The following is a 23,586-nucleotide window of genomic DNA, read 5'->3' on the forward strand; positions in this document are numbered from 1 at the left end:
TAAGCCAATCTGCGGCTCTCATAAATAAGCCGCAGATTGGCTGTGCGGCACGGGTAAATATTGAAATCCCCAAAAACAGAGGTGTTTTGGTTTATGTCGTCTAATATTTGAAACACATCACATCTTCAATTTTTTTTTTAGTTGTAATAAATCTTGACGTAATATGGCAGTTGTTAAATAAAATTGAATGTTAAAATATTATTTTTATTATTTAGAATTAGACTAGTAAAGAAGAGTATATATTGAATATAGTAGAAAGAAATATACTCGTTTAATTTCTTAATTTACCCCTAAGACTTAATTAGATATCAAAATCCTTAATATTTTTATAATAAATTAATTAGTATATATGTGTAACATAACCTTAGGTATTGTAACGAATAAATTTTTTTGACTTATATATATGCAGTTAACTTGTACAATATTTAAGACTAACAAAATTAAAAAAGACAAATGGAATATTTTAAATACTAAAATGCATCATTTAATTTAGTTATGAGTTCAGCTTTTGCTGAGATGACAGCATGAAAAAGAAGCTGCTAGCTTTGGAATCGAAGAAAAAATCAATTACACACTAATCTAATTTGACCAAGTATTCATCTCTAAATTCCATGCTGACTTCAAAAAAATAATTACATTTTCCTCTAGAATATACCGAGCAGAGCTAGGAATAATGCATGCATTTATATTTTATTATTTATATAACTAATTAAAGAAGAATGTGACGAAGCAAGGTATACTAGGTAGGTCTATATAACTGGACCCAATGCTCTTGTACTTTCACACAATTAACAACAGAGAATTTCTTAAGTTTAATTTGCTCTCTGCAACTCAAAGAAATTCTCTTTAATCAGTAAGTTCTTTTTAATTTGGTCTCTTAAATTTCCTTTCGTCGTTTAATTTCAGTTTAGGAGCCATTAATTATATATATCATGAATATTTTTGTTATATACATGTAGCAATTAGTTTTTCACTTTTTCTAGTAAAATATGGTTAAAAATGCTAAAGTTCATGGATTTTTCATTTTTCAATTAAATTAAGCAAAGGTACAACGTATAAACTATAACTTCATTTAACATATTGGGAAGAAAATGATCTCAACAACTGTCTAAATATTGTTTTGTATTTCATTACTAAATTTCTTTTTTTTTTTAGTATGGTTTTGTTCATTCTTTGTAGCCAACATTCTAACCTTGTGTCTGCAAAATATAATGCAGCATTACATTAAATTTTTGAAACAAAGTTTCTCTAGTCATATTCCAAAGATGGCATTCTCAAGAATTGCAAGAGGTTCTTCTGTTACACAATCTCTATCAAAACTTACATCCGAAACCACCATCGTTTCTCAAACAATTGCCAAGAATGCACGCTATCTTCGCCATTTTAACCTTGTATCAAGTTCCAAGAACCATATTTTACTCTTCAACAACACACTCCAATCAAGGGGATTAACAAGGACACCACAAATTGAGTCCCCCAATGCCAAGCCGGCTCTAGACTATGCCGAACCTGAAGTTGAAGCAGATGAGCTACCTGAGCTGGGTCCCACAAAGAGGTTTGAGAAACCGCGAGTTGTTGTGCTAGGTACCGGTTGGGGTGCTTGTCGATTCTTGAAGGATATTAATACAAAATATTATGATGTGGTGTGTATATCTCCAAGAAATCACATGGTTTTCACCCCTTTATTAGCTTCCACATGTGTTGGAACGCTTGAGTTTCGGTCTGTGGCTGAACCCGTTAACCGGATACAGACTGCACTAGCAAAGGCACCGAAGTCTCACTTTTTTCTCGCCAATTGCACCAGAGTTGATGCCGATAAGCATGAGGTTAGGGCTACATCTTCTTCCTATTTTGAAGAAATTATAGGCTTGCACGAAAGAACTACTTACACATTTGTTTTCAATTTTTTTTGTCAATTTGAATGCTTTAGGTGTATTGCGAGGCAGTTTCGAGTGAGGGATTACCTTACGGACCGTCCGAATTCAAGGTTACCTATGACAAGTTGGTCATTGCGGTTGGGGCTCAGCCAATGACATTCAACATAAAAGGAGTTGAGGAGTATGCAACATTCTTGCGTGAGGTGTATCATGCGCAGAAGATACGAAGGAAGCTCCTCTTGAATCTTATGCTCTCTGAACAACCAGGTATTTGCATGCTTATAGTTAAGAAAGTTAGGGTTAATATGTATGATTTGTATCACCTGATACAGAAATATTTTACAAAATTGCAGAAAGTGCACACTGTTTTTGAATTTTTGAGCTTCAGGAGAAAGTAACCAACTGTATATATATGTGTGCAGGTCTATCAGTTGATGAGAAAAGGCGCCTATTGCACTGTGTTGTAGTTGGCGGAGGCCCGACGGGTGTTGAGTTTACCGGTGAATTGAGTGATTTTATCATACGTGATGGGCGCGAAAAATATCCACATATCAAAGAGCATATCAAGATTACTCTTATTGAGGTACATGCATTGATTTGCTCATTTCTCTCTTGTACCTTGTTTATGTTTCTCAAATATTTTGGTAATTCAAAATTATTATTTTACTCAGGCAAACGAGTTGTTGGCACCATTTACCCCCAAACTAAGGCAATATGCAACGAACCACTTGAGTAAGGTAATCAATTATATATGATACTTTTTGTTACCAATTTTTATATTAAAATTAGTATCATAGTATTATGTGATATGATTATGCTAATAAAATATATTGTGATATGAAACAGTCTGGTGTTACCATTGTGAAAGGGATAGTCAAGGAAGTGCAAGAGGAGAAAATACTGCTAAAGGACGGGACCGAAATGCCGTACGGTCTACTGGTGTGGTCCACTGGCGTTGGGCCGTCTGAATTTGTGAACAACCTTAATCTCCCCAAATCCCATGGAAGGTTTGTGCAATAGCATGAGAATCAAATAAATATTGAAAGCTTTACATATGATCTTTTATATAAAATATCACGATGAATACAGGATTGGAGTAGATAAGTGGCTACGCGTACCATCAGCAGAAGATGTATTTTCAATTGGAGATTGTGCCGGTTACGTTGAACAAACCGGCAAGCAAGTTCTTCCTGCTCTTGCTCAGGTTTGTTGTTATCCATTTGCTGTGTCATTAATTTACAAATATACATTAATCTTTACCCCTTTAGTCGGCACTCAGCAACTATAACAGATGTACTATATTTATACCCTAAATTTTTTTTTGTTCAAAATTGAAGGGTTTAATCTTTTATAGTTTTCCACAATTTAACACTCTCACTTAAAATTTACAAATTAAAGCAAGCAACATATCTATTTTCTGAGTATATAAACAAAATATATGGTTAATGAAATGAAAATTTATAGGTGGCCGAAAGACAAGGAAAGTACCTAGCAACTGTGTTTGAAACAATGGCAAAACAGCATGCTGGAAAAGCATATCGCGCGAAGAATGCTGACATGGGAAAACCATTTGAGTATAACCATTTGGGCAGTATGGCCTCCGTTGGTCGCTACAAGGCTTTGGTTGATCTCAGACAAAGCAAAGTATATTTCTTCTTTTAAAAAAGTTCTTATCATTTATTTGAATCTCAATGTTTGTACAGAAAATTAAACTTGCATATTAATCGATCATGATTCATGTAATTAAAATTTATCTCAAGTAAGTAATTCTTTTGTTCATCTAATTTTCCAGGATTCTGATGGAATATCACATGCCGGATTCCTGAGCTGGATGATGTGGCGAACCGCGTACCTGGCACGTACTGTCAGCTGGAGGAACAGAATCAATGTTGCCACCAATTGGGGTACCACTCTTATTTTTGGAAGAGATAATTCCAGGATAGATGCCTAAAAACCTCACATAAAACCCTAATGTTATTACAGGGAGCTCTATATATGTCGCATTATCAATTAATTATCATTGTGCAAATCTCGCACTTAGATTTGTATCTGCATGTGTTGATGTGTGTTGTTAGATTTTGTTGTTGTTTCTTATATAGTTCGAGCTTTCGTAAGGTGTGAATTAATTTTAGTCGAGTTGTTTTTTGAAGATTTAAGTAAGAAGGCACATACTCAATTTTGGAAGTCTTCAGAATGTTGATTGTTATGTTCTGTTGATTATATGAAGTAAGAATGTCCCTCAGAGTTTAATTAATTGGAATTGCACTCTATCTTATCAGGATCACTTTTTAGAAAGTTACTAACGAATTTACAACTGATACGCACAAGTATTGATATCTATGTACGCAAGTGTTAATATTTAACATATATCAAATATTTATATCTAACATACTAAATCTTTCTACAAAAAAAGGGACATAACAACTATTTTCGATCCTTTCTCTTCCTCATCATCAGTCCATTTTTTACACTTTTAGAGGTGGTTTTTATAGAGATGATATTTTTTTTTGTGAATTTAAAATCATAAATATCTTCTACACAAGTTTCTCTTCACTACAGCAAAACAGTCCACCTGGGACCGATATTTGAGACCAATCTATTCGCCGGACGCAGAAAAAACAAAAAAAAGTAAAACAAAAAAGTAACGGGGACGGATTTGGCTCTCCAGTCTTCAGGGACCGGCGCCCACACCTTCTGGGACCGATTTGGCCCTGTCCCAGAAGGGCCCCCCTCAAAAATCCAGTGAGTCTCTCTCTCTGTATCCCACGTTTTACCTAGGGTTAGCCCAAAAAAAGAAAAGGAAAGAGCGATGGCGGCTGTGAAAAGGAAAGAGAAAAGAACACTAGAAGCAAGATATTGAAAGAAAAATGGCAATGGCGGCTGTAAAAAGTAGCAAGCAAACGGTGCTGCAGTGTGCAGGTACGGGGCCGCGAGCATGAGCGCGCGGATCCACCCGGTGGTCCTGTTCAACATCTGCGACTCGTATGTGCACCGCCCCGATCAAGCTGGCCGCATCATCGGAACTCTACTTGGATCCACCACCTCCCCTGACGGCACCGTCGAAATTAAGAACTCCTACGTCGTTCCCCATAACGAGTCCGCCGATCAGGTCGCTCCTCTTTTTTCCTTTTTTTTTTAAGTTTCATTTTGTATGAGATGCATCTGAAATGCTAAAGGGAATGTTTGTTGTTTCTTAGGTTGCGTTGGATATTGATTACCACCATAATATGTTCGCTACGCACCGAAAGGTCAATCCCATGGAAGCCTTGTTGGATGGTAATTTCATAGTCTCAATTTTCTGTTTGTTTATATTTAGCACATGATTAATTGATGAATTCAGATAGTTAGTTGAGATTGTTATAGACTTGCTGTAATTAAATTTGTTAATATATTAATGAGTGACTGTGGAAAATTGGGAACAAAGATGCGAAATGATGGATTTGTCTGTGATTTTTTTTCACTAGTGGTTTCACTTCCAAAATCTTCTTCTTTGCAACTGGGTCGGATCCAATTACCGGGGTTAACGGGTCGAAATATATATCCTGGGGTACACATGGTGCTGGTACCATATAATCAATTAATGGACTTTAAACACCACTGATACCAGCTTATGGAGTCCAAGATAGTTAAATTTGTTCTCTTTTTTCATTTTTCTTTTTTCTTTTCAGTTATTGTTGTTTTATTTTACTTCTTAACCCTTGTAAATATATTTATAGTTTATTTTATTTCTTCACTGGTAGTCTGGTACTAGCTTGTAAAATTTGAGTTTAATTTGCTCTAGGTTCCGCACTTCAAAATGAAATGATGATGGTGTATTTGAAACTCCAATTAGCTTGATTTTCTTTCTTTTTTGATAGTTTTTTTTTATTTTTATTTTGATTCTTGCTCGGATTATGCAATTGACATGCTATTTGATATGTTTATTATGGTTAGTAAAGGTTTGAGTTGTCAAAATATTTTGTTATGCCTAGACCATAATTGAGTCTTGTTGATTCTTATTAAAACTCCAATTTAGCTTGATTCTCTTTTCTTTTTTGTTAATTTTTTATTTTGATTCTTATTCAGATTATGCAATGTGTTTAGATTTTAGTTAGTAAAGAGTTGGGAAATGATAGACGGGCAAGAATGGGGGCAGCACTGGGAGAGAGAAAGACATAATAAATTAGTCTATTTCTTTTATTTTTAATCCTGACCATTCAATTTTAATCAACGGTGGAAATTCATAATTACAGGGTCCTGTAAGTCTCCTTGGAATTACAGCAGATGCGGACGCGTTCTTTTTACCTAGGTACAGTAAAGTGCCCTTTTCAATTTCAGCTTCTAGTTCTTCTTACCAGTAAAGTGCTTTTTTTATTTTTCTTTGTATTATTGACTGGTACATGGCTTGATATTGACTGGTACATAGGTACTAAGCTCAATGAGCATGCTTATAGGACTGGTTGAAGTTTAACACATGTTTTAGGGGTTTTAGTTAGAGTTTTTTATTTTTTATTTTTTACATTTCCTTGTCAGTCAAATTAGCTCAACCTACAACTATCAGAAATGACAAATTTGTTCCTTTCTTCTTTTTATTTTTATATCTGAAATTAGCTTAAAGTAGATTCTGATTTGGACTTTATGGTTATATTTTCCTTTCCTTTTAATTTTTCTTTTTCAAGGTACCACCAAGTTTTTTCAATTCCACCAAGTTTTCACAAATTGCCCAGCAAGTGACAGGTTTCTCTCTCTCATTCTTAGTTCATGTATTACAGCATAGTTTGGTGCAACTAGTTATTCCTTGCTTTTTCCATTGTAGATGAAGGCGGCATATAAAAGAAAAGTGATGGAGTCACATCCTGACCTTTTCCCGGTACATCAGAAATCTCAAGCTGAGACTAAATTTAATCAGGTTTTTGTTACCACCTAAAAGGACTTAATTTTATTTTACAAATAAACACATACCTACTTAAATTTAATCTTTAGATTTTTGGTATTTTATACAACAGAATCTCCAAATGATATTTGTGCATGATATTTGTTATATGCATGTTTTTGGATACATATATGCTTATCATTTACTACACTGAATTTTAGTTATGTTTATTTCACAGGTGAAAGACTTGGAAATCAGACAGGAGGTAATTGCATAAAGCAGATTCCTAGTGTTTTAAATATTCCAAGCTTATTGTTTATGTACTATTTTTTGCACCCTAATTTTGATCAGCAACTTATTCGTACTTTAGATATTTTGTATTTAATGTTTATGTAGTATTTTAGATATTAATGTTTATGTCGTTTTATGAATTGCTTGGTACGTATCAATTAAATTGATTGTGAATTGTTTAATATTGGATGTTAAATGCTTGTGAATTATGTTTCATACCAATTGAGGCGGGAGAAAAATATATAACAAAATGTGTTTAATGTTATATTTGTTTGGTACATTTTGTACCAATTGGGAAAATAAAAATAACAAAAAATACAAAAAAAAAAATAATAACCTACTGCGACCGATTTGGGACCCTTCTGTGACCGCCCATTCGGTCTCTGATAGGTCTCTAGCCACGTCAGCGTATAGCATCAGTGATGAATCTCGTCGGTCGCTGAAGGGGTCATCTGTGACCGGCGCCATACCTTTCAGAGACCGGTGACGTCAGCAGGGCAATCATCAGTGACGGAGCAACTGCGACCGGGTCATCTGCGATCCATTTTGGTCATCTGGGACCAGATCCCCCCTTCTGCGACCGGCGCTTTACCCATCTGCGACCCATTTGGCCGGTCGCAGAAGGGTATTTTTGCTGTAGTGCTTTCAAATTAGATCTATATGATAAAGTAGTTTTAGTTCTTCATTGCGCAAATATATATTTATATCTCGTCATGCAAGTATTTATACATCAGCGTGCAAATATTTATAACTTGTTGTGCAACGGTAAATAGTTCAAGTGTCAAGTAATTTTACCTAATAGATTCTATTAGATTTTTTTTTACAATCGACGTTGATTGGTGTCTAAAACTATTAATATTAAATATTGCACATATTTATATGTCATCATACAAGAGTAAGTAGTTTTTCTTTTTGATACAAGTGGGATCAATTCCACCGATTTCCATTGATATAACGAAAACCTTTTACATTGTTTCTGAGACCGGTACCACCATTATGGTACCAAATACAAAACAAAAAAAATAACAACCTAACAATCATGGCATCAAGATAATACCAGCACATCAACAAAAACAACAAAATAATAGACAACATTCAACAAAACATAACAGGAAGTATATCTCAGCTGAACCTAAAACAGTTTATGCAAAAAGAATTCAACATTAAAAAGATTCACAAAAGTAGCATATTACTTCAACTTCTTCATCCTCCACCTGCAGCATCATCCTTCATAGTGTTTCCTATCTCAAGCAATAGGGTTATAGCCCGAGTAGTCTTCATATATGGGTAGCAAGTGAACCCCCTGATAGCTAGTTCATGTTTCAAGTATTTTTACTTGATATTTCTCTCAAAGTTTAATTTTTTTACATATAACGTTGGTTGGCTCATGAACGTATTAATAACAAATATTGTAAGTATTAATACCTCGTAATGCAAGTATAAATAGTTTATGTGTCAAGTATTTATATCTAAAAAATTATATCAAATTTTATATATGACACTGGTTGGCGTCTGTCGTATTAATATCAAATATTTTTTTACCTACATGACAAGGTATAAATAATTTTTTTATTCGCAAAAATCTTCACAAATCGTCAGAAATAGAAGCGAGATTGAACGGAGGAAATAATAATTCACCTCTAAAATATGTTAAAGATGGGTGGATAATGAGAGAGAAAAGAAAAGAGTTAATATGTCAATTTGTTTAGAAAGATTTGATATATTAGATATAATTGCTTGAGATGTTATATATCAACAATTGTGTGTATAGATATTAACACTTGTGCGTGTTAGTTGTAATTAAATTCGCGGATGATCTTCTAGAAAGTGATCGATTACAATAAAGTAGTTCGAGTTCGGGGAATTATATTCGAATTTAATAGGCTTGTGGAAATCTTAAGGGACTAAAAAATAATTATTAAAAAATATACACGGTTTTTTATATTAAAACAGTGTATCACGAAATTACCTTTCAAATATGGTTTTAGCTATAGTATATATATATAGAAACCGTGTTTTGTATAGTTTATAATTATACATGCGAAAAACATAAAAATAAAAACATATTTTTTAAAAATATATTAGAATAAGATACATTTTTTTAATATTTGCATCTTAGGTCGGATTCTTGTTAGATCGAGTTGCGGTACCAATCGGATGTTGATTGATTTGAATCAGATCGGATTTCAAGTCAGCGGGCTTCAAAACAACACAAATTTCATTTCATCTCAAACTTCTTGGGTCAAGTTAAAATAATTTTGACTTTTTAAAATTAGTGAGGGGGGTGGGGATGGACTGAAATTTGTTTCAAAGCATGCATGTTAATTTCAAATTAAATATTAATTTGTCAATTCTACGCTGTTTCCCCTTGTTGTTTAATTCTTTCTTAATAATAGAAGTATTTTACGTGCTAACATGTGTTATTGCAAATAACATTTTTCCTTCATATATAATATATAAATAGTAAATACATATGGTTCATTTTTTCTCCATACAATAAATTTACAAGATACATAGAATATTGACAAATATTAGAAATTAAGGCAACCCTGCCAGCCCACAGTGATCTGTAGCCCACTGTTTCCAAATTAAACAATCATGAAACCACTGTGTTATTATTCGTTAATTAATTAACAAACAATAAATTTAGTGAGGAAGTGCACCGAAAATGTGGAAAATGATTCTTGCGTTTACAGATGAACACTTGTGGTTATTTATATATTTTCAAACAATGAATTGTTTTTATGGCGCACGCTACTTAATTCTACTTGCGCTTGACCACTCCAAAAAGACCTAATTCGTCTTTGTATATTATTATTTTAAATGCATGCAACTCAAAAATTGACTTGCGTGTACCTGTTTGTAATTCTCTCTTCTTTTTGTTTGTTTAAAACACGGACATACAAATAAATTAGACGATGATCAATTATTAGCATTTTTCAAAAAAAAAAAAAAAATTGTATTTGCATACACGTTGCATTTTATTTGTTTTTTGTTTTGGTCAAATGCGTACCAAATTAATTTGGAATCCTCTCTATGTACAGTTTAATTAATCACTAGATAGGTCTATTTTTTTTTTCTTCCAAAGTATACATTTGAAAAGTAGAAAAACAAAATATGGTGGTTTAATTTCTTGGTTTTTTAGACATTCAAGATAATATGATTTCTAGCTAATCAAAATCCTTAATAAAATTTTAATAAATTAATTTGTATATATGTGAAACATAACCTTAGGTATTAATTCTTATTAATAAATATTATGACTGATATCTATGCAGTACTTAACTTTGCACAGTATTAATTTAAGACTTAAACTAATTAAAAAAAGACACATGAAATCTTGTTTGAAACACTAAAATGCATGAGCTCATCCTTTGCTGAGATGACAGCATGCAAAAGAAGCTGCTAGTTCTGCTAGCTAGCTAGGGAAGAAATAATCAATTATGCACTAACCTAATTAACTTGACCAAGTATTCATCTAAAATATTCCATGTTGACTTTTAAAAAAATATACTTTTTTTTTTTATCTAGAATATCTCTAGCAGAGCTAGGAATAATGAATGCATTTATTTTATTAATATTTATATAACTAAAGAACAATGTGACAAAGCAAGGTGCTAACTAGCTAGGTAGGTCTATATAACTGGACCCCCATGCTTTTGTACTTTCACACAACTCACAACAGAGAATATCTGAAGTTAATTGCTCTCTGAAACGCAAAGAAATTATCTGATCAAATAGTAAGTTCTTTTCAATTTAGTCTCTTAAATTTCATTTTGTTTCATATATTTAAGTTTTGGAGCAATTATATCATGAAAGATGTTTTTATATATGTGTTAATTAATTTGTCACTTTTTAGTGTAAAATATGGTTACAGTGCTGAAGTTCATAGATTTTTCATTTTTGGATTTCTTGATTTCTCATTTTCTCATTCGTAGTAATTTAAAAAATTGCATGTCTAGACAACTTTGAGAGATACATAGAAACCATTTCTGAGGGATCACGGATCACCTCAAACTAAAGTTTTGTACTTAAGTCTTCTAGAGAGTATATGTAGTCTCAATTAAAACTATAACTTTATTTAACTTTTTTTTAAGGTTTAATTTATTTAACTTCATTCATAGTTTTATTTTCTTTAGCATGGTTTTTTGTTCATTCTTTAATTGTTACTAACATATATTCTGACCTTTTGTCTATAATATAATGCAGCTATATTTTTTAAACAAAATTTCTCTGGTCATATTCCAAAGATGGCATTCTCAAGACTTGCAAGAGGTTCTTCTGTTACACAATCTCTATCCAAACTTACATCCGATACCGCTATCATTTCTCAAACTATTGCCAAGAATGCACAATATGTTCGCCATTTTAACCTTACGAACCATATTTTACTCTTCAACAACACACTTCAATCAAGGGGAATACGAAGCACCCCGCAAATTGAGTCCCCTACTGCCAAGCTGGCCCTAGACTATTCCGACTCAGAAGTTGAAGCAGATGAGCTACCTGAGCTGGGTCCAACAAAGAAGTTTGAGAAACCGCGAGTTGTTGTGCTCGGTACTGGTTGGGGTGCTTGTCGATTCTTGAAGGATATTAATACAAAATATTATGATGTGGTGTGCATATCTCCAAGAAATCACATGGTTTTCACCCCTTTGTTAGCTTCCACTTGTGTTGGTACGCTTGAGTTTCGGTCCGTGGCTGAACCCGTTAACCGAATACAGACTGCACTAGCAAAGGCACCTAGGTCTCACTTTTTCCTCGCCAATTGCACCAGAGTTGACACCAACAAACATGAGGTTAGTACTACCTGTTCTTCTTCTTTTAAGGAAAATAAAGGCTTGCATGAAAGATCTGCTTACATGTTGGTTTAAAAAAAAAAATCAATTGTTGAATACTTTAGGTGTATTGCGAGGCAGTTTCGAGTGAGGGATTACCTTACGGACCGTCCGAATTCAAGGTTGCCTATGACAAGTTGGTCATTGCGGTTGGGGCTCAGCCAATGACATTCAACATAAAAGGAGTTGAGGAGTATGCAACATTCTTGCGTGAGGTGTATCATGCGCAGAAGATACGAAGGAAGCTCCTCTTGAATCTTATGCTCTCTGAACAACCAGGTATATGCATGCTTATAGTTAAGTAAGTTAGTATTGATTCTTAAAAAAGAAGTACACACCCCTCTCGTTCTCATTATCATTTGTATCATCTGTTCCAGAAATATCTTATAAAAAATAGTAGGAAACTGCATTTTCAGCATGTACACACTGTTTTTATTTGAGAAATAACCATTTGTATAAATATATGTGCAGGTATATCAGTAAATGAGAAAAGACGCCTATTGCACTGTGTTGTAGTTGGTGGAGGCCCGACAGGTGTTGAGTTTACCGGTGAATTGAGTGATTTTATCATGCGTGATGTGCGCGAAAAATACCCACATATCAAAGAGCATATAAAGATTACTCTTATTGAGGTGTTTGCATTTGCTCATTCCCTCTTTTAACTTGTGTATGTTTCTCAAAATGTTTTGGTATTTTAAGTGATGTATAAGCTTAATTTGTTTCAAATTTATTATTTTACTCAGGCAAACGAGTTGTTGGCACCGTTTACCCAAAAACTAAGGCAATATGCAACGAATCACCTGAGTAAGGTAATCAATTATGATACTTTTTGTTACTAATTTTTGTTATTAAAATTAATATCATAGTATTTTGTGATTTGATTATGTTAATAAAATATTTTGTAATATGCAACAGTCTGGTGTTAGCATTGTGAAAGTAGTAGTCAAGGAAGTGCAAGAGAAGAAAATACTTCTAAAGGACGGGAAGGAAATACCGTACGGTCTACTGGTGTGGTCCACTGGCGTGGGGCCGTCTGAATTTGTGAACAACCTCAATCTCCCCAAATCTCGTGGAAGGTTTGTGGAATAGTATTTAAGAATATGATGCAAATAATTATTATCATAAAATAAAATCTTCTAAATATTGAAAGCTATACATATGATATAATTATTATATCTCGTAATAAATACAGGGTAGGAGTAGATAAGTGGCTACGGGTACCGTCAGCAGAAGATGTATTTTCAATTGGAGATTGTGCCGGTTACGTTGAACAAACCGGCAAGCAAGTTCTTCCTGCTCTTGCTCAGGTTTGTTGTTATCCATTTGCTTTGTAATTAATTTACAAATATACATTAATATTTACCCTTTAAATCTGCAACTATAACAAGATGTAATAATTATGCTGTAAAAGTTCTTTGTTCAAAATTAATGGATATTTAATGTTTGTAAATTTTTTCATAATTTAACTCTCACACTTTAAATTTACAAAGGCAGACAAAATATTGATTTTCTTAGTATATATACAAACAAATTAAATCTATGTTTACTGAAATGAAAATTTTGAATAGGTGGCTGAGAGGCAAGGAAAGTACCTAGCAACTGTGTTTGAAACAATGGCAAAACAGTATGCTGGAAAAGCATATCGCACGAAGAATGCCGACATGGGAAAACCATTTGAGTATAACCATTTGGGCAGTATGGCCTCCGTTGGTCGCTACAAGGCTTTGGTTGATCTCAGAGAAAACAAAGTATAATTCTTTGTTTAAAAAAACTCTAATCATTTACTTGGAATCTTAATGTTTGTCCAGAAAAGCTTGCCTATCAATCAGTCATCATTCATGTAATTGAAATTTATGAAGTAATTAATTCTCTTGTTCATCTAGGATTCTGATGGAATATCACATGCCGGATTCCTGAGCTGGATGATGTGGCGAACCGCGTACTTGGCACGTACTGTCAGCTGGAGGAACAGAATCAATGTGGCCACCAATTGGGGTACCACACTTATTTTTGGAAGAGATAATTCCAGGATAGATGCCTAAAAAGCTCATATAAAAACCCAAAAGTTATTAGAGGGAGCTCCATGTCATATTATCAATTTATCATCGTGCAAATCTCGCACATTGATTTGTGTCTGTGTTGATGTGTCTTGTTAATTTTGTTGTTTCTTATGTAGTTTGAACTTCCATAAGATGTAAATTAATTTTAGTCCAGTTTGTTTCTAAATAAATTGAGATTGCAACATATGAATAATGTATATTCTCCAGATTGTAAACAATTTTTTTTTATTCAAGTATAAGTTTTGCTTCTACTTGTTTGGATGATCTTACAAAGAATACCTTACGCTACTTGGGTTTTGATTTAATTGAACCGAAGATCAAACTCAAGATCTCTGGATTCTTAATACTATATATGTTAACTCAATCTAAACATATGATATAATCTAGCTAGTAAAGTAAGCGATCAGTTCATCATTTTGTTGATTTTTACATTCTTAATTAACCTTCTTTTTCTGTTGGATTGAAATTCTTACAGTGAAGCAGTAGTTCCACAAGTTTTGAATCAAATAATTCTCGAACTTATTAGTGTTTGAAAATGAAAGAAATAAAAAAAATGTCTATTTTTCAGACTGATGTATAAAACACAGAATTGCAGATAAATATTTTTTTTCTATTTTCTTTTTATGTGCAGAAGCCAGCAGGGACCAATGCAAATGGATGTATTCTCCACTTGTATCGTTTCCAATTGTTTGATTTTGATCAGTCCATCCAGATAAAATACAAGATTGCATTTGGAACAAATTGACATTTGAAACTTAACAACGGTATGAAGGTTGAGTAAGTCGGATCGATTATTTGAACTTTATAAACATCGATACTGACTCATAGTACAGACTGTTTTGCACTTCGCAAAGTACCATAGCCTCACTCAAATTAAGTTGTGGTTTTTTCTGATGCAGATACCAATTGATATCAGTATCTCTCTCATGCACTGATTACTGCTACAATATCAGATCCTGATAAATCCAGGACACTGAAGGTGTGATGACGAGGTTTCAGAGGGACCTATGTATCAAATTTGATAAATGGGGTATTTTGAATAAAAATTTAAATATATATAATGGGTACGTACCGAAACTCAAAATTGAATTTTGTAGTGAAAATGTTTTTATTGGGCCATTTTTGGGTAACTCCTAGGATTTAGCAAATAGGGGTTGTCATAGCATTGTGCCAGTGTAGCCGTGTAGGCACATGCTTACATTTTGTAAATAGAGTATCAATATAAGTAGGTTCTACATAAGGCTTGACAAGCCAGGGTCGTAGAATCTTGTAATTATCACATTTTTTTTTTCTTATCAATGAAAATGTTGGAGCTTAGTCCCTCCAACCTTCAAAAAATATATATATATATGTTTTTATTGGTTGCCGTAGATTTGCAACAACGCATCTAGTTCCTACCAAAAGCTAAAGAGTCCTTTGAAGCTTTGACCAGTTTTTTTTTTTTTTTAGGGGAGAATAAAATAGATACCTGTTTGGTACAGGCGTTCTATATTAATTTATTTTCATTCGAAGAAAAAACCGGATTTAGAAAACGTTGTACGGACGTTTTTACTTTTTCCTTTTTTTTCCTTTATTGAACAATAAAAAGGAAAAGGAAAATAAAGCTTTGCATATTTTGTCAATTTTCTACTATGCTTTGTTGAAGGGAAAATAGACTAAGAGAGATAGAATTGATTTCTGTAATTTCATTGATCAGTCTTTCTTACAATGTACCAGTGGTCTATTTATAGAATTTACAATGGAATGCTAATCTAATATTACATCCCATGTCTCTGAGAGATCATGACTAACAAACTAACTAGCAGTAATCACAACTGTCTAACTAATTCGCTAACTGACTTTGTGTGTCGTAATTATTTGATCTCTAGATAAGACATAATTGTTTGATCTTTATGATTTCCCAATAGTATATACATACAGTTGTTAATAATATATTTGTTCAAAATTGCCATAATATCAATCAACAAATTTGAAGTTACATTTATTGGCAACGAATTATCAAGAAGAATTGTACTTATAAAAAATACATGCATTATTATGCAACATAGTAGTACTAATGAATTTAATTTCAACAGCATTTAATATTGTGCTCTATGACATGACATTTGACACTGAAAAACATTCCATTATAGTGACATCTCATTACCTCTTTGCAAGGCAACAACGACATTTTAATATAATTCAAATTATTCAAGGAATATTTGCAAGGCAACAGCGACTATTGATAGTCTAAATGATACTAGTCTCTGTTTCGACTATTCAACGGAGACTATTCAAATTTAAACTACTAGTCTCTGTTTTCAACGTCAACTAAATTTTTTTCTAACAAGAAAAATAAAATCTTCAAATTAACCCCAATGTAGAATTTCGGAGAGATCTTAATTTTCTTATAAGTTTTTGAATTAATTAATTTCTCTAAATTTCGACATTCTCATTCATAAACAACAGTAACAAATATTTCTTCTATTTATGCTGACAAAATAATAAATAAAATCAAACAACCTCAAATATTCATAATTTATAGCCACTTCAATTATCCTTCCTTTTATTGATTGTAGTTTTCTGATATATTTTATGAGAAAAAAAATATATATGTAAAAAAATAATTATAGGTATGAAACAAATAACTAAAATTAAGAATGAGAAGTCAATATTTGTTGCTCTACTGTCAATTAAAGGACAACTTTTATTGAGTAAAAGTTTCTTAACTAATTAATAATATGATTTTACGTAAGTTAATTTATAATCAGAAGCACCACTTAAATTTTGATTTGTGGTGACAACCTTTCTACTTTTAGTTTTTATTTTAAATAAAATTGTCACCGAACAAGAAAACACTACTAGAATTTACAATATTTCCCACGGTATGAAATGTGATTTCCCACCGTAGGAAGGGTCCATGGAATAGAATTTGCGATTTCTGACACACTCCATTATTTCCAACGGTAGACCTATGGAAAAAGTAGCGCATGGAAATCCCTCCTGTCTGCTGATGGAAATGTTTTCTATTTGCCGTTGGAAATACTAATGCCTGACCCATGATCCGCCAAACAGACCAGATATTATATTTTATTGCAAGTTCATGGATATGCCTCTCCTATACCGTTGGAAATACTAATGTCTGACCCATGACCCACCAAATATACCAAAAAATATATATTTTATTGATAGTTCATGGAAATACCTCTCCCCATACCGTTGGAAATACTTATGCCTGACCCATGACCGCCAAATAGACCAAAAAATTATATTTTATTGATAGTTCATGGAAATACCTCTCCCCATACCGTTGGAAATACTAATGCCTGACCCATGACCCGCCAGATAGACCCAAAAATTATATTTTATTGATAGTTCAAGGAAATACCAGATACTATACCCTGGGAAATATTTTATTCATCCAGTTTACATTATTTTATGTTAGACTTATTATTTCCGTTGGAAAAGCTTATTTCATGGAGACAGAAGCATTTAAGTTTATTTGTTATCTCCCTTTGTAGCAATAAATTAAAGTAGATCTTAGCATACAGCACAAAATATTTAATTGGGATAAAATTGAAAACATAAATTTTGATATTTGGACAAAGCCAATCTATTTAATTTAGATACAAAACATTTTGACAAATCCAAGCAATACATGCTTTCTTCCCTTTACAGTGAATGACTCATCCTGCAATATATCCTTTTACAGTGTTAGTAAATGAGTAAAAAAAAGTAATTACAATTAGTAAACAGTGAACATACATACATGCATAAATACACTAGATTAGCAAGGTCATGTAAATAAAAATATTTTCTAATAAAAAAAATACAAGATGGGCACTGTCTTAATTATAACAATTATATTTATATCATCTTTTGAAAATAAATGAAGATGAAGATGCAAGGAATTAAATGTGGATAGTTGTTCTAATAACAAGGTCCCTTTTACATAATGAGAATGAATATGCAAAAACTCACCTATGCATATACTCTTCATCGAGATCATTGGAGTTTAGGTCAATTAAAATCCTTCATCAGAATCATCGTCATTACTGTGATACACTTGCTCCATGTCATGCTCTTCCTCACCTTCCTCTACTTGGTTTTTGTCCCTCGCCATAGATTGCGATGGATCAGATGTTGTTGGCGGGAGGACTGTTCTTTCGTCCACTAGCTCGTAGTCATTTTCTCCAAAGATGATACCATCCCAATCAAAGTCTGGTCCATCTGAAACCGTGATTGGATTATCAGGCCTTTCATCTTGGTAAAATTCTAAGTTATAATCTTCGCCCTCGGCTTGAAACCTCGACTTTGGGCTTGTTTTAAATGCCACCCACCAAGACAGTCTTTCAGGCTTGGTAGAAGCATATGGTAGGTAACACACTTGGGTTGCTTGAGCTGCTAATACAAACGGCTCGTAAGTTGCTAGGCGAGAAGTGTGGTTAACCTCAACAATAGCATGTGAGCGGTCGGCCTTTACACCGTTTATTATGTCAAACCAATCACATCTAAATAGAACTACCGTGTGGGCATCATATTCTAGTGCAATGACCTCTTGGAGAACTCCATAGTAATCGATTTGTGGGGCAGTTGCATCATACTCGCCTTTGATGCAAACACCGAAACTTTGAGTTGTCTTGTCCTCCCCATATGCTTTTGTGTGAAAGCGATACCCGTTGACTTCGTACCCTTCGTAGAAGTACGCTTGTTTGTTAGGCATGAGTCCTACCATCCGTATGTAGTAATCGTCCTCATCACGAGAATTAATGACCTTTTTCCGCAACCAATGTGCGAAACCATCTTGACGAACCTTTGGCAAGTCTTGGGGGCTTGTGGCTATTCCATAGTTGAGCATACATGTATCAAACTCTCTGCACATTAGAATATGTCATAATATTAGGTTTCCATAAATTTTATAATATACACTTTTGACAACATCAAACGAAAATTCATGAAATTGTACCCCAAGTACTTCTCACAGATCTCTGGACAGTTGAGAATCACATAGGTATGTGCAGCATTAAAATCCCTTTCTTCAAGATACTTCCCTTTTTTCCTGCCAGTGAATCGGCCCGTATTATCAAATACTGAAAGTAGCCCAGATGGATGGTTACTTGTTTCAACTCCTTGGCCAATGTTAGTTTTATCTGCAAAATATTGTGTCGAAGTAGTACCAATTTCTTTGGCGATTGTAGCCTCCACGATTGAACCCTCCACACGTGCCTTGTTTGTGACTCTCATCCGTTGTTCCTTGTTACGCCTGCAATTGAATATATAATTTAGTGTTAGTAGTTACAAATATGGTTGTGGTTTATAAATAGAAGCAAAATGAAACACACCTTTCACATGAGAACATCCATCGGGACCCTACTGGCCCACCCATTCTAGCCTCGTATGCCACATGCACAACAAGATGCTCCATTGAATCGAAGAAAGCTGGTGGGAATATTTTTTCCGCCTTGCACATTGTAACAATAATATCATCTTCTAACTGGGCCACCCTCACTGGATCAAGCTCCTTGGCACAAATCTCTCTAAAGAAGGCCGAAAACTCACATAAGACATCCCATACATAATCCGGGACAGTCTCGAAAGGCGATGGGGAGGAGGCGCTCTTGGACACATGTAAGTCATGACTTTTGAGCCCAACGAGTGTTCCAGTGTCTAGGTTAACACACCTTGACCAATTGGATGCGTAGCCATCGGGAAACCTTACTATATCCTTGAGCCATTTTAAAACAATCTTCTTATCTTGTGGAAAGAGTGCGAATGGCGCCTTTGGTTTTTTCATCTTTCCTGGATTATTGTCAATCAGAATTAGGTGCTGGTTAGGACGATCGCACAATAGAGCTAGATCTTTTCTGGCTTTTTCATTATCCTTGGTTCTACCACCTATGCTTAGAAGCGTGTATAGCACATTTTCGGTAAAATTCTTCTCCAAATGCATCATATCCAAATTGTGGTGCAGCAAATTGTCTTTCCAATAAGGTAAACTCCAGAAAATACTCTTATTTTGCCAATGGTGGGTCACACCATAACCATGGATCTGTTTTAAATCTACGGTTTTACCCCATTTGATCGGTTGTATTAAACTCACTATGTTTTGAAGCTCCTCTCCCGTCAATCGTAGTGGTGGCGGATCATCTTTTGTGACAACAGTCTGTATTATAAACTTGTCTCTGCAATGCATGTCAGGTGGGGCCTCTTTTTGTGCTGGCATAATAACTGTTCAAGATATTTTTTGTGCTTGCATAGCCACTATTTTTTAATAGAATCGGGTCTAAGTTAGTCATTGTAGCAAAACTGGATACTACTATGTGCTGAGTATTCAGATGACAGATTAGAAGGGTAAAATTGGAATGATAGGGTAAGGTTAAAATGAATTATCCAACATGTAATCGCTTCCACTGCCAAAATTGACTAGTGTATTTTTCCTATCTTGAGGGTTGTATATGCATAAATGATCTTTGTAACAATAACATGCTGTGTCTATGTGGTATAGGGTCAAGGGCTCATCAGTCAACCATCTCGTGGAGGAACTTCGCTATTGCAGATGCCCATCTCTCAGGTAATGAGTTAAATATTATTGATTTCAGATTTAACTTTCTATTAAAATCTGCTAAATGAGGGTTCATGTAGGTACTGTTATAAGTAACTTGAGGGTTGTACATGCATGAAAAATCTTTGTAACAATAACATGCTGTGTCTATATATGTGGTATAAGGTCAAGGGTTCACCAATCAAACGGGTTCATGTAGCTACTGTTATAAGTATGGTCAAATTTAAAAAAAATGGGTGAAGTATAAACAAATTGATGTAACTGTTAAGTCATTAGGTCAACCAGCAGTTCAATCACATTGACTGGTTGTATGATGCAAAATCATGTCAACACCAGGAGTATCATTACTTGAGGGGTGTATATGCATAAATCACATTTGTAACAATAATATGTTGTTTCTGTATGGTATACATAGGGTCCTGTTTTTTCGATACAACCAAACCAGGGAGGGGCTTTCCAAGCACTACTAAATCATGCTCAAGCTAGAAATGATGACTCGACAAGGGGTGAGGATGAATGGTTCGAGAATTCAACCTTCCACATGAACCAGCGCTAGCTTCTAATGTGCAAAAGTGCACATTTTTTGTGAATTTATAAGTTCCAACATATGACAAAAGGAATGAACTTCTTTTTTGTGAATTTTGGCTAACTCATAGTGGGTATATTTTGGGTATTTATATGATAAGCTCTGCTAATTAAAGAGTACTGTTGTTGTAATGGAGGTTTTTAATTCAAGAAGACATGACTTTGATTATTACAGTTTGTTCATGCTATACGAACATTAAATGCTATCGATCTATTTATGAATGTGTTTTCAATCTATTTTTTTATGTTTTTCATCTATTTATCAATGTGTTTTCAATCAAAGGTAAATTGGTAATGTATGCGAGTACCTATTTGGTACAGGGCAGATTGTATGGGAGTGCATACAAATATGATGCTAGGTTTGTATTTCAATGGCTGTATCTTTGGAGCATTAAAAATAACCTGCTCCAACAATATTATCCTGTGGAAATAAGCTGGTAGGGCCCACATTAGATAACCATGGAAATACTGGGGTGGGATCCACGTAAACGGCTCTGGGAAATAAGCTGGTGGGATCCACATTAGATATCCATGGAAATATTGGGTGGGTCCCACGCATGCGACTATTGGAAATAAACATGTGGGTCCCATGCCCGTTTGCCTGGGAAATACAGGGGTGGGTCCCATGCAATCTGCCGTTGGAAATAAACATGTGGGTCCCACGCTTGTTTGCCTTGGAAATACAGGGGTGGGTCCCATGCAATCTGCCCTGGGAAATACTTAGGTGGGTCCCACTCACCACCCTTGGAAATACTCCAGACAGTTCCCAGGCGTGAAAGTATTTCCAACGGTCGTTTTTCCATCGGTGTGCCCATGGAAAATATAAAAAATGAGTATTTCCCACGGTGTCGTCATAAATAATCACTATTTCCTTCGAGGGTTGTTGCCACGGTGGTATTTCCAACGGTATCCGATGGAAATGACGATTTTAGGGATTTTTCCAACGGTATGCCTATGGAAAAGCCGATTTTCTACCCAGGAAAATATTGTGAATTCTAGTAGTGAAAGAGAATTGGAGAAGGCATTGGAAATCTTGATTTGCTTGATGTTCCGCTTAGTATATCCGAACCATTCATATTTTTAATTTCCTTACCATCCATATAATCAATCATTTGGATGATTATTGAGTCAATTAGGTTGTGCTATATATCGAATTATAATTGGCTTCGGTAATAGCAATGGAGATAGGCACCAACCTTCAAAACAAAAAAATATATAATAGAAATTGGACGGTCCAAAATGCATCGTTCTTGAACGGTCCAAAATAGAAATAGAGGTTGTGGAATTGGATATGGGCAATACCATTTCTATTGCTACAGAACCAAACAAATTATGCTATCCCAAATGGCGTCTCAGACTTCTTCCCTTGCCTTCGTTGCAGTACTTCTCTTGTGCTTTTCTTTCTCTGTTAATCCACAACCTTATAACTATCCCACTGCAAGCGCTCCGGCATCATGGACCAACTCACCATCTCTCCTACACAACTTTACTTATGATGGTGGTGAAATTGTCCGTTCCGTCCTCCTCCAGCTAAACTCAACTCAAGGCATGTCATTTGCTACTGGGTTTTATTGTTTCCCACCCTGTAAGAGCTTTTTTCTCTCCATATACATCGTATATGCATCTAACCATGATGAAGGGTATGCGACCTCCCACCCTCCACAAGTCATCTGGTCTGCAAATCGAGCCCGACCTGTCAGTGAAAATGCCACACTTCAACTGACATCTAAAGATGGTCTAACCCTTCATGACAATGATGGTACTCAAGTTTGGTCCACTAGCAGGTTGAATAAACCCGTGGATGGTATTAGCATCACAGAATCTGGTAATCTAGTGCTCTTTGATAAAAATAATTTCACAATCTGGCAATCTTTTGACCACCCAACTGATTGTCTTGTAATGTGGGAAACGTTGGCTCCAGGCATGAAGATCATTGCCAATTCCTCTAGCACAGATTTGGCTGAAAGCCAGCTTTATCTCACCCTCCTTGATTATGGTTTGTTTGGATTTGCCAATTACCCGCTGATTTATTACTCTAGATTCTTTGAAAATAATTACATTTCAAATGGAACAGTGTACGAGCCTACTTTTATAAAGTTCATGAATGGCAGCCTAACTGTGTTCTACCGGTCTTTAGAATTCCATGAAGTAATTTTAACATTTCCACTTGCTAAATCAATAGAGTACATGAGATTAGAGTCCAATGGACACTTAAGACTTTATGAATTTTATGAAAATTCAACATGGACTATGGTGGCTGATTTGTTCCATATAGATAACTGTGATTACCCAACAGCCTGTGGGAACTAAGGAATTTGCAATAATAATGGACAATGCTTCTGCCCTGCAGGAACCTTGGGAAAGTATTTCCAATCGGTTGATAACCAGCAACCAGAGCTTGGTTGCTATACAATTACTAATATAACTTGTCAAGATGTAAACAATCACCTTCTGTTAGACCTTAACAATGTATCATATTTCTATATTGTTGACAATGTTGTATTGAACACAACTGACGAGGAGAGTTGCAAAAAGGCTTGTC

At 34.5% G+C, this 23,586-nt stretch overlaps 4 protein-coding genes across 6 annotated transcripts; all 4 read left to right on the forward strand.

Annotated features, from left to right (window-relative positions):
* Positions 1 to 1,265: 1,265 nt before the first annotated feature.
* On the forward strand, positions 1,266 to 3,828 carry LOC144553184 (internal alternative NAD(P)H-ubiquinone oxidoreductase A1, mitochondrial-like). Its single transcript, XM_078301285.1, has 8 exons — positions 1,266 to 1,826; positions 1,931 to 2,144; positions 2,300 to 2,460; positions 2,549 to 2,614; positions 2,724 to 2,884; positions 2,967 to 3,081; positions 3,342 to 3,521; positions 3,670 to 3,828. Exons 1-8 carry the CDS (start codon positions 1,266 to 1,268, stop codon positions 3,826 to 3,828), a joined length of 1,617 nt encoding a protein of 538 aa, XP_078157411.1.
* Positions 3,829 to 4,510: 682 nt separating this feature from the next.
* On the forward strand, positions 4,511 to 7,443 carry LOC144552714 (eukaryotic translation initiation factor 3 subunit F-like). Of its 3 annotated transcripts, none has more exons than XR_013511208.1 (6): positions 4,511 to 4,986; positions 5,075 to 5,153; positions 6,110 to 6,165; positions 6,536 to 6,593; positions 6,673 to 6,765; positions 6,968 to 7,443. XR_013511208.1 is itself a non-coding variant. In XM_078300709.1 (6 exons), the coding sequence occupies exons 1-3, from the start codon at positions 4,813 to 4,815 to the stop codon at positions 6,163 to 6,165; spliced, it is 309 nt and encodes a 102-aa protein (XP_078156835.1). In that variant the 5' UTR covers positions 4,521 to 4,812; the 3' UTR covers positions 6,536 to 6,593; positions 6,673 to 6,726; positions 6,968 to 7,441. The 3 variants fall into 3 exon arrangements, 2 of the variants coding, with proteins under 2 accessions (XP_078156835.1, XP_078156834.1); XM_078300709.1 differs by having other exon boundaries at positions 4,521 to 4,986; positions 6,673 to 6,726; positions 6,968 to 7,441; XM_078300708.1 differs by lacking the exon at positions 6,968 to 7,443 and having other exon boundaries at positions 4,522 to 4,986; positions 6,673 to 6,919.
* Positions 7,444 to 10,705: 3,262 nt separating this feature from the next.
* Positions 10,706 to 14,135, forward strand: LOC144552713 (internal alternative NAD(P)H-ubiquinone oxidoreductase A1, mitochondrial-like). The gene is made up of 9 exons (XM_078300707.1): positions 10,706 to 10,760; positions 11,230 to 11,819; positions 11,924 to 12,137; positions 12,330 to 12,490; positions 12,602 to 12,667; positions 12,774 to 12,934; positions 13,051 to 13,165; positions 13,427 to 13,606; positions 13,742 to 14,135. Exons 2-9 carry the CDS (start codon positions 11,271 to 11,273, stop codon positions 13,898 to 13,900), a joined length of 1,605 nt encoding a protein of 534 aa, XP_078156833.1. The 5' UTR covers positions 10,706 to 10,760; positions 11,230 to 11,270; the 3' UTR covers positions 13,901 to 14,135.
* Positions 14,136 to 22,388: 8,253 nt separating this feature from the next.
* On the forward strand, positions 22,389 to 23,354 carry LOC144553185 (EP1-like glycoprotein 2). Its single transcript, XM_078301286.1, has one exon. The coding sequence runs from the start codon at positions 22,389 to 22,391 to the stop codon at positions 23,352 to 23,354; it is 966 nt and encodes a 321-aa protein (XP_078157412.1).
* Positions 23,355 to 23,586: the final 232 nt, after the last annotated feature.

This window comes from Carex rostrata, chromosome 4 (assembly GCF_964058835.1).
Source record: "Carex rostrata chromosome 4, lpCarRost1.2, whole genome shotgun sequence".
In the NCBI taxonomy this organism is placed as follows: domain Eukaryota; kingdom Viridiplantae; phylum Streptophyta; class Magnoliopsida; order Poales; family Cyperaceae; genus Carex; species Carex rostrata.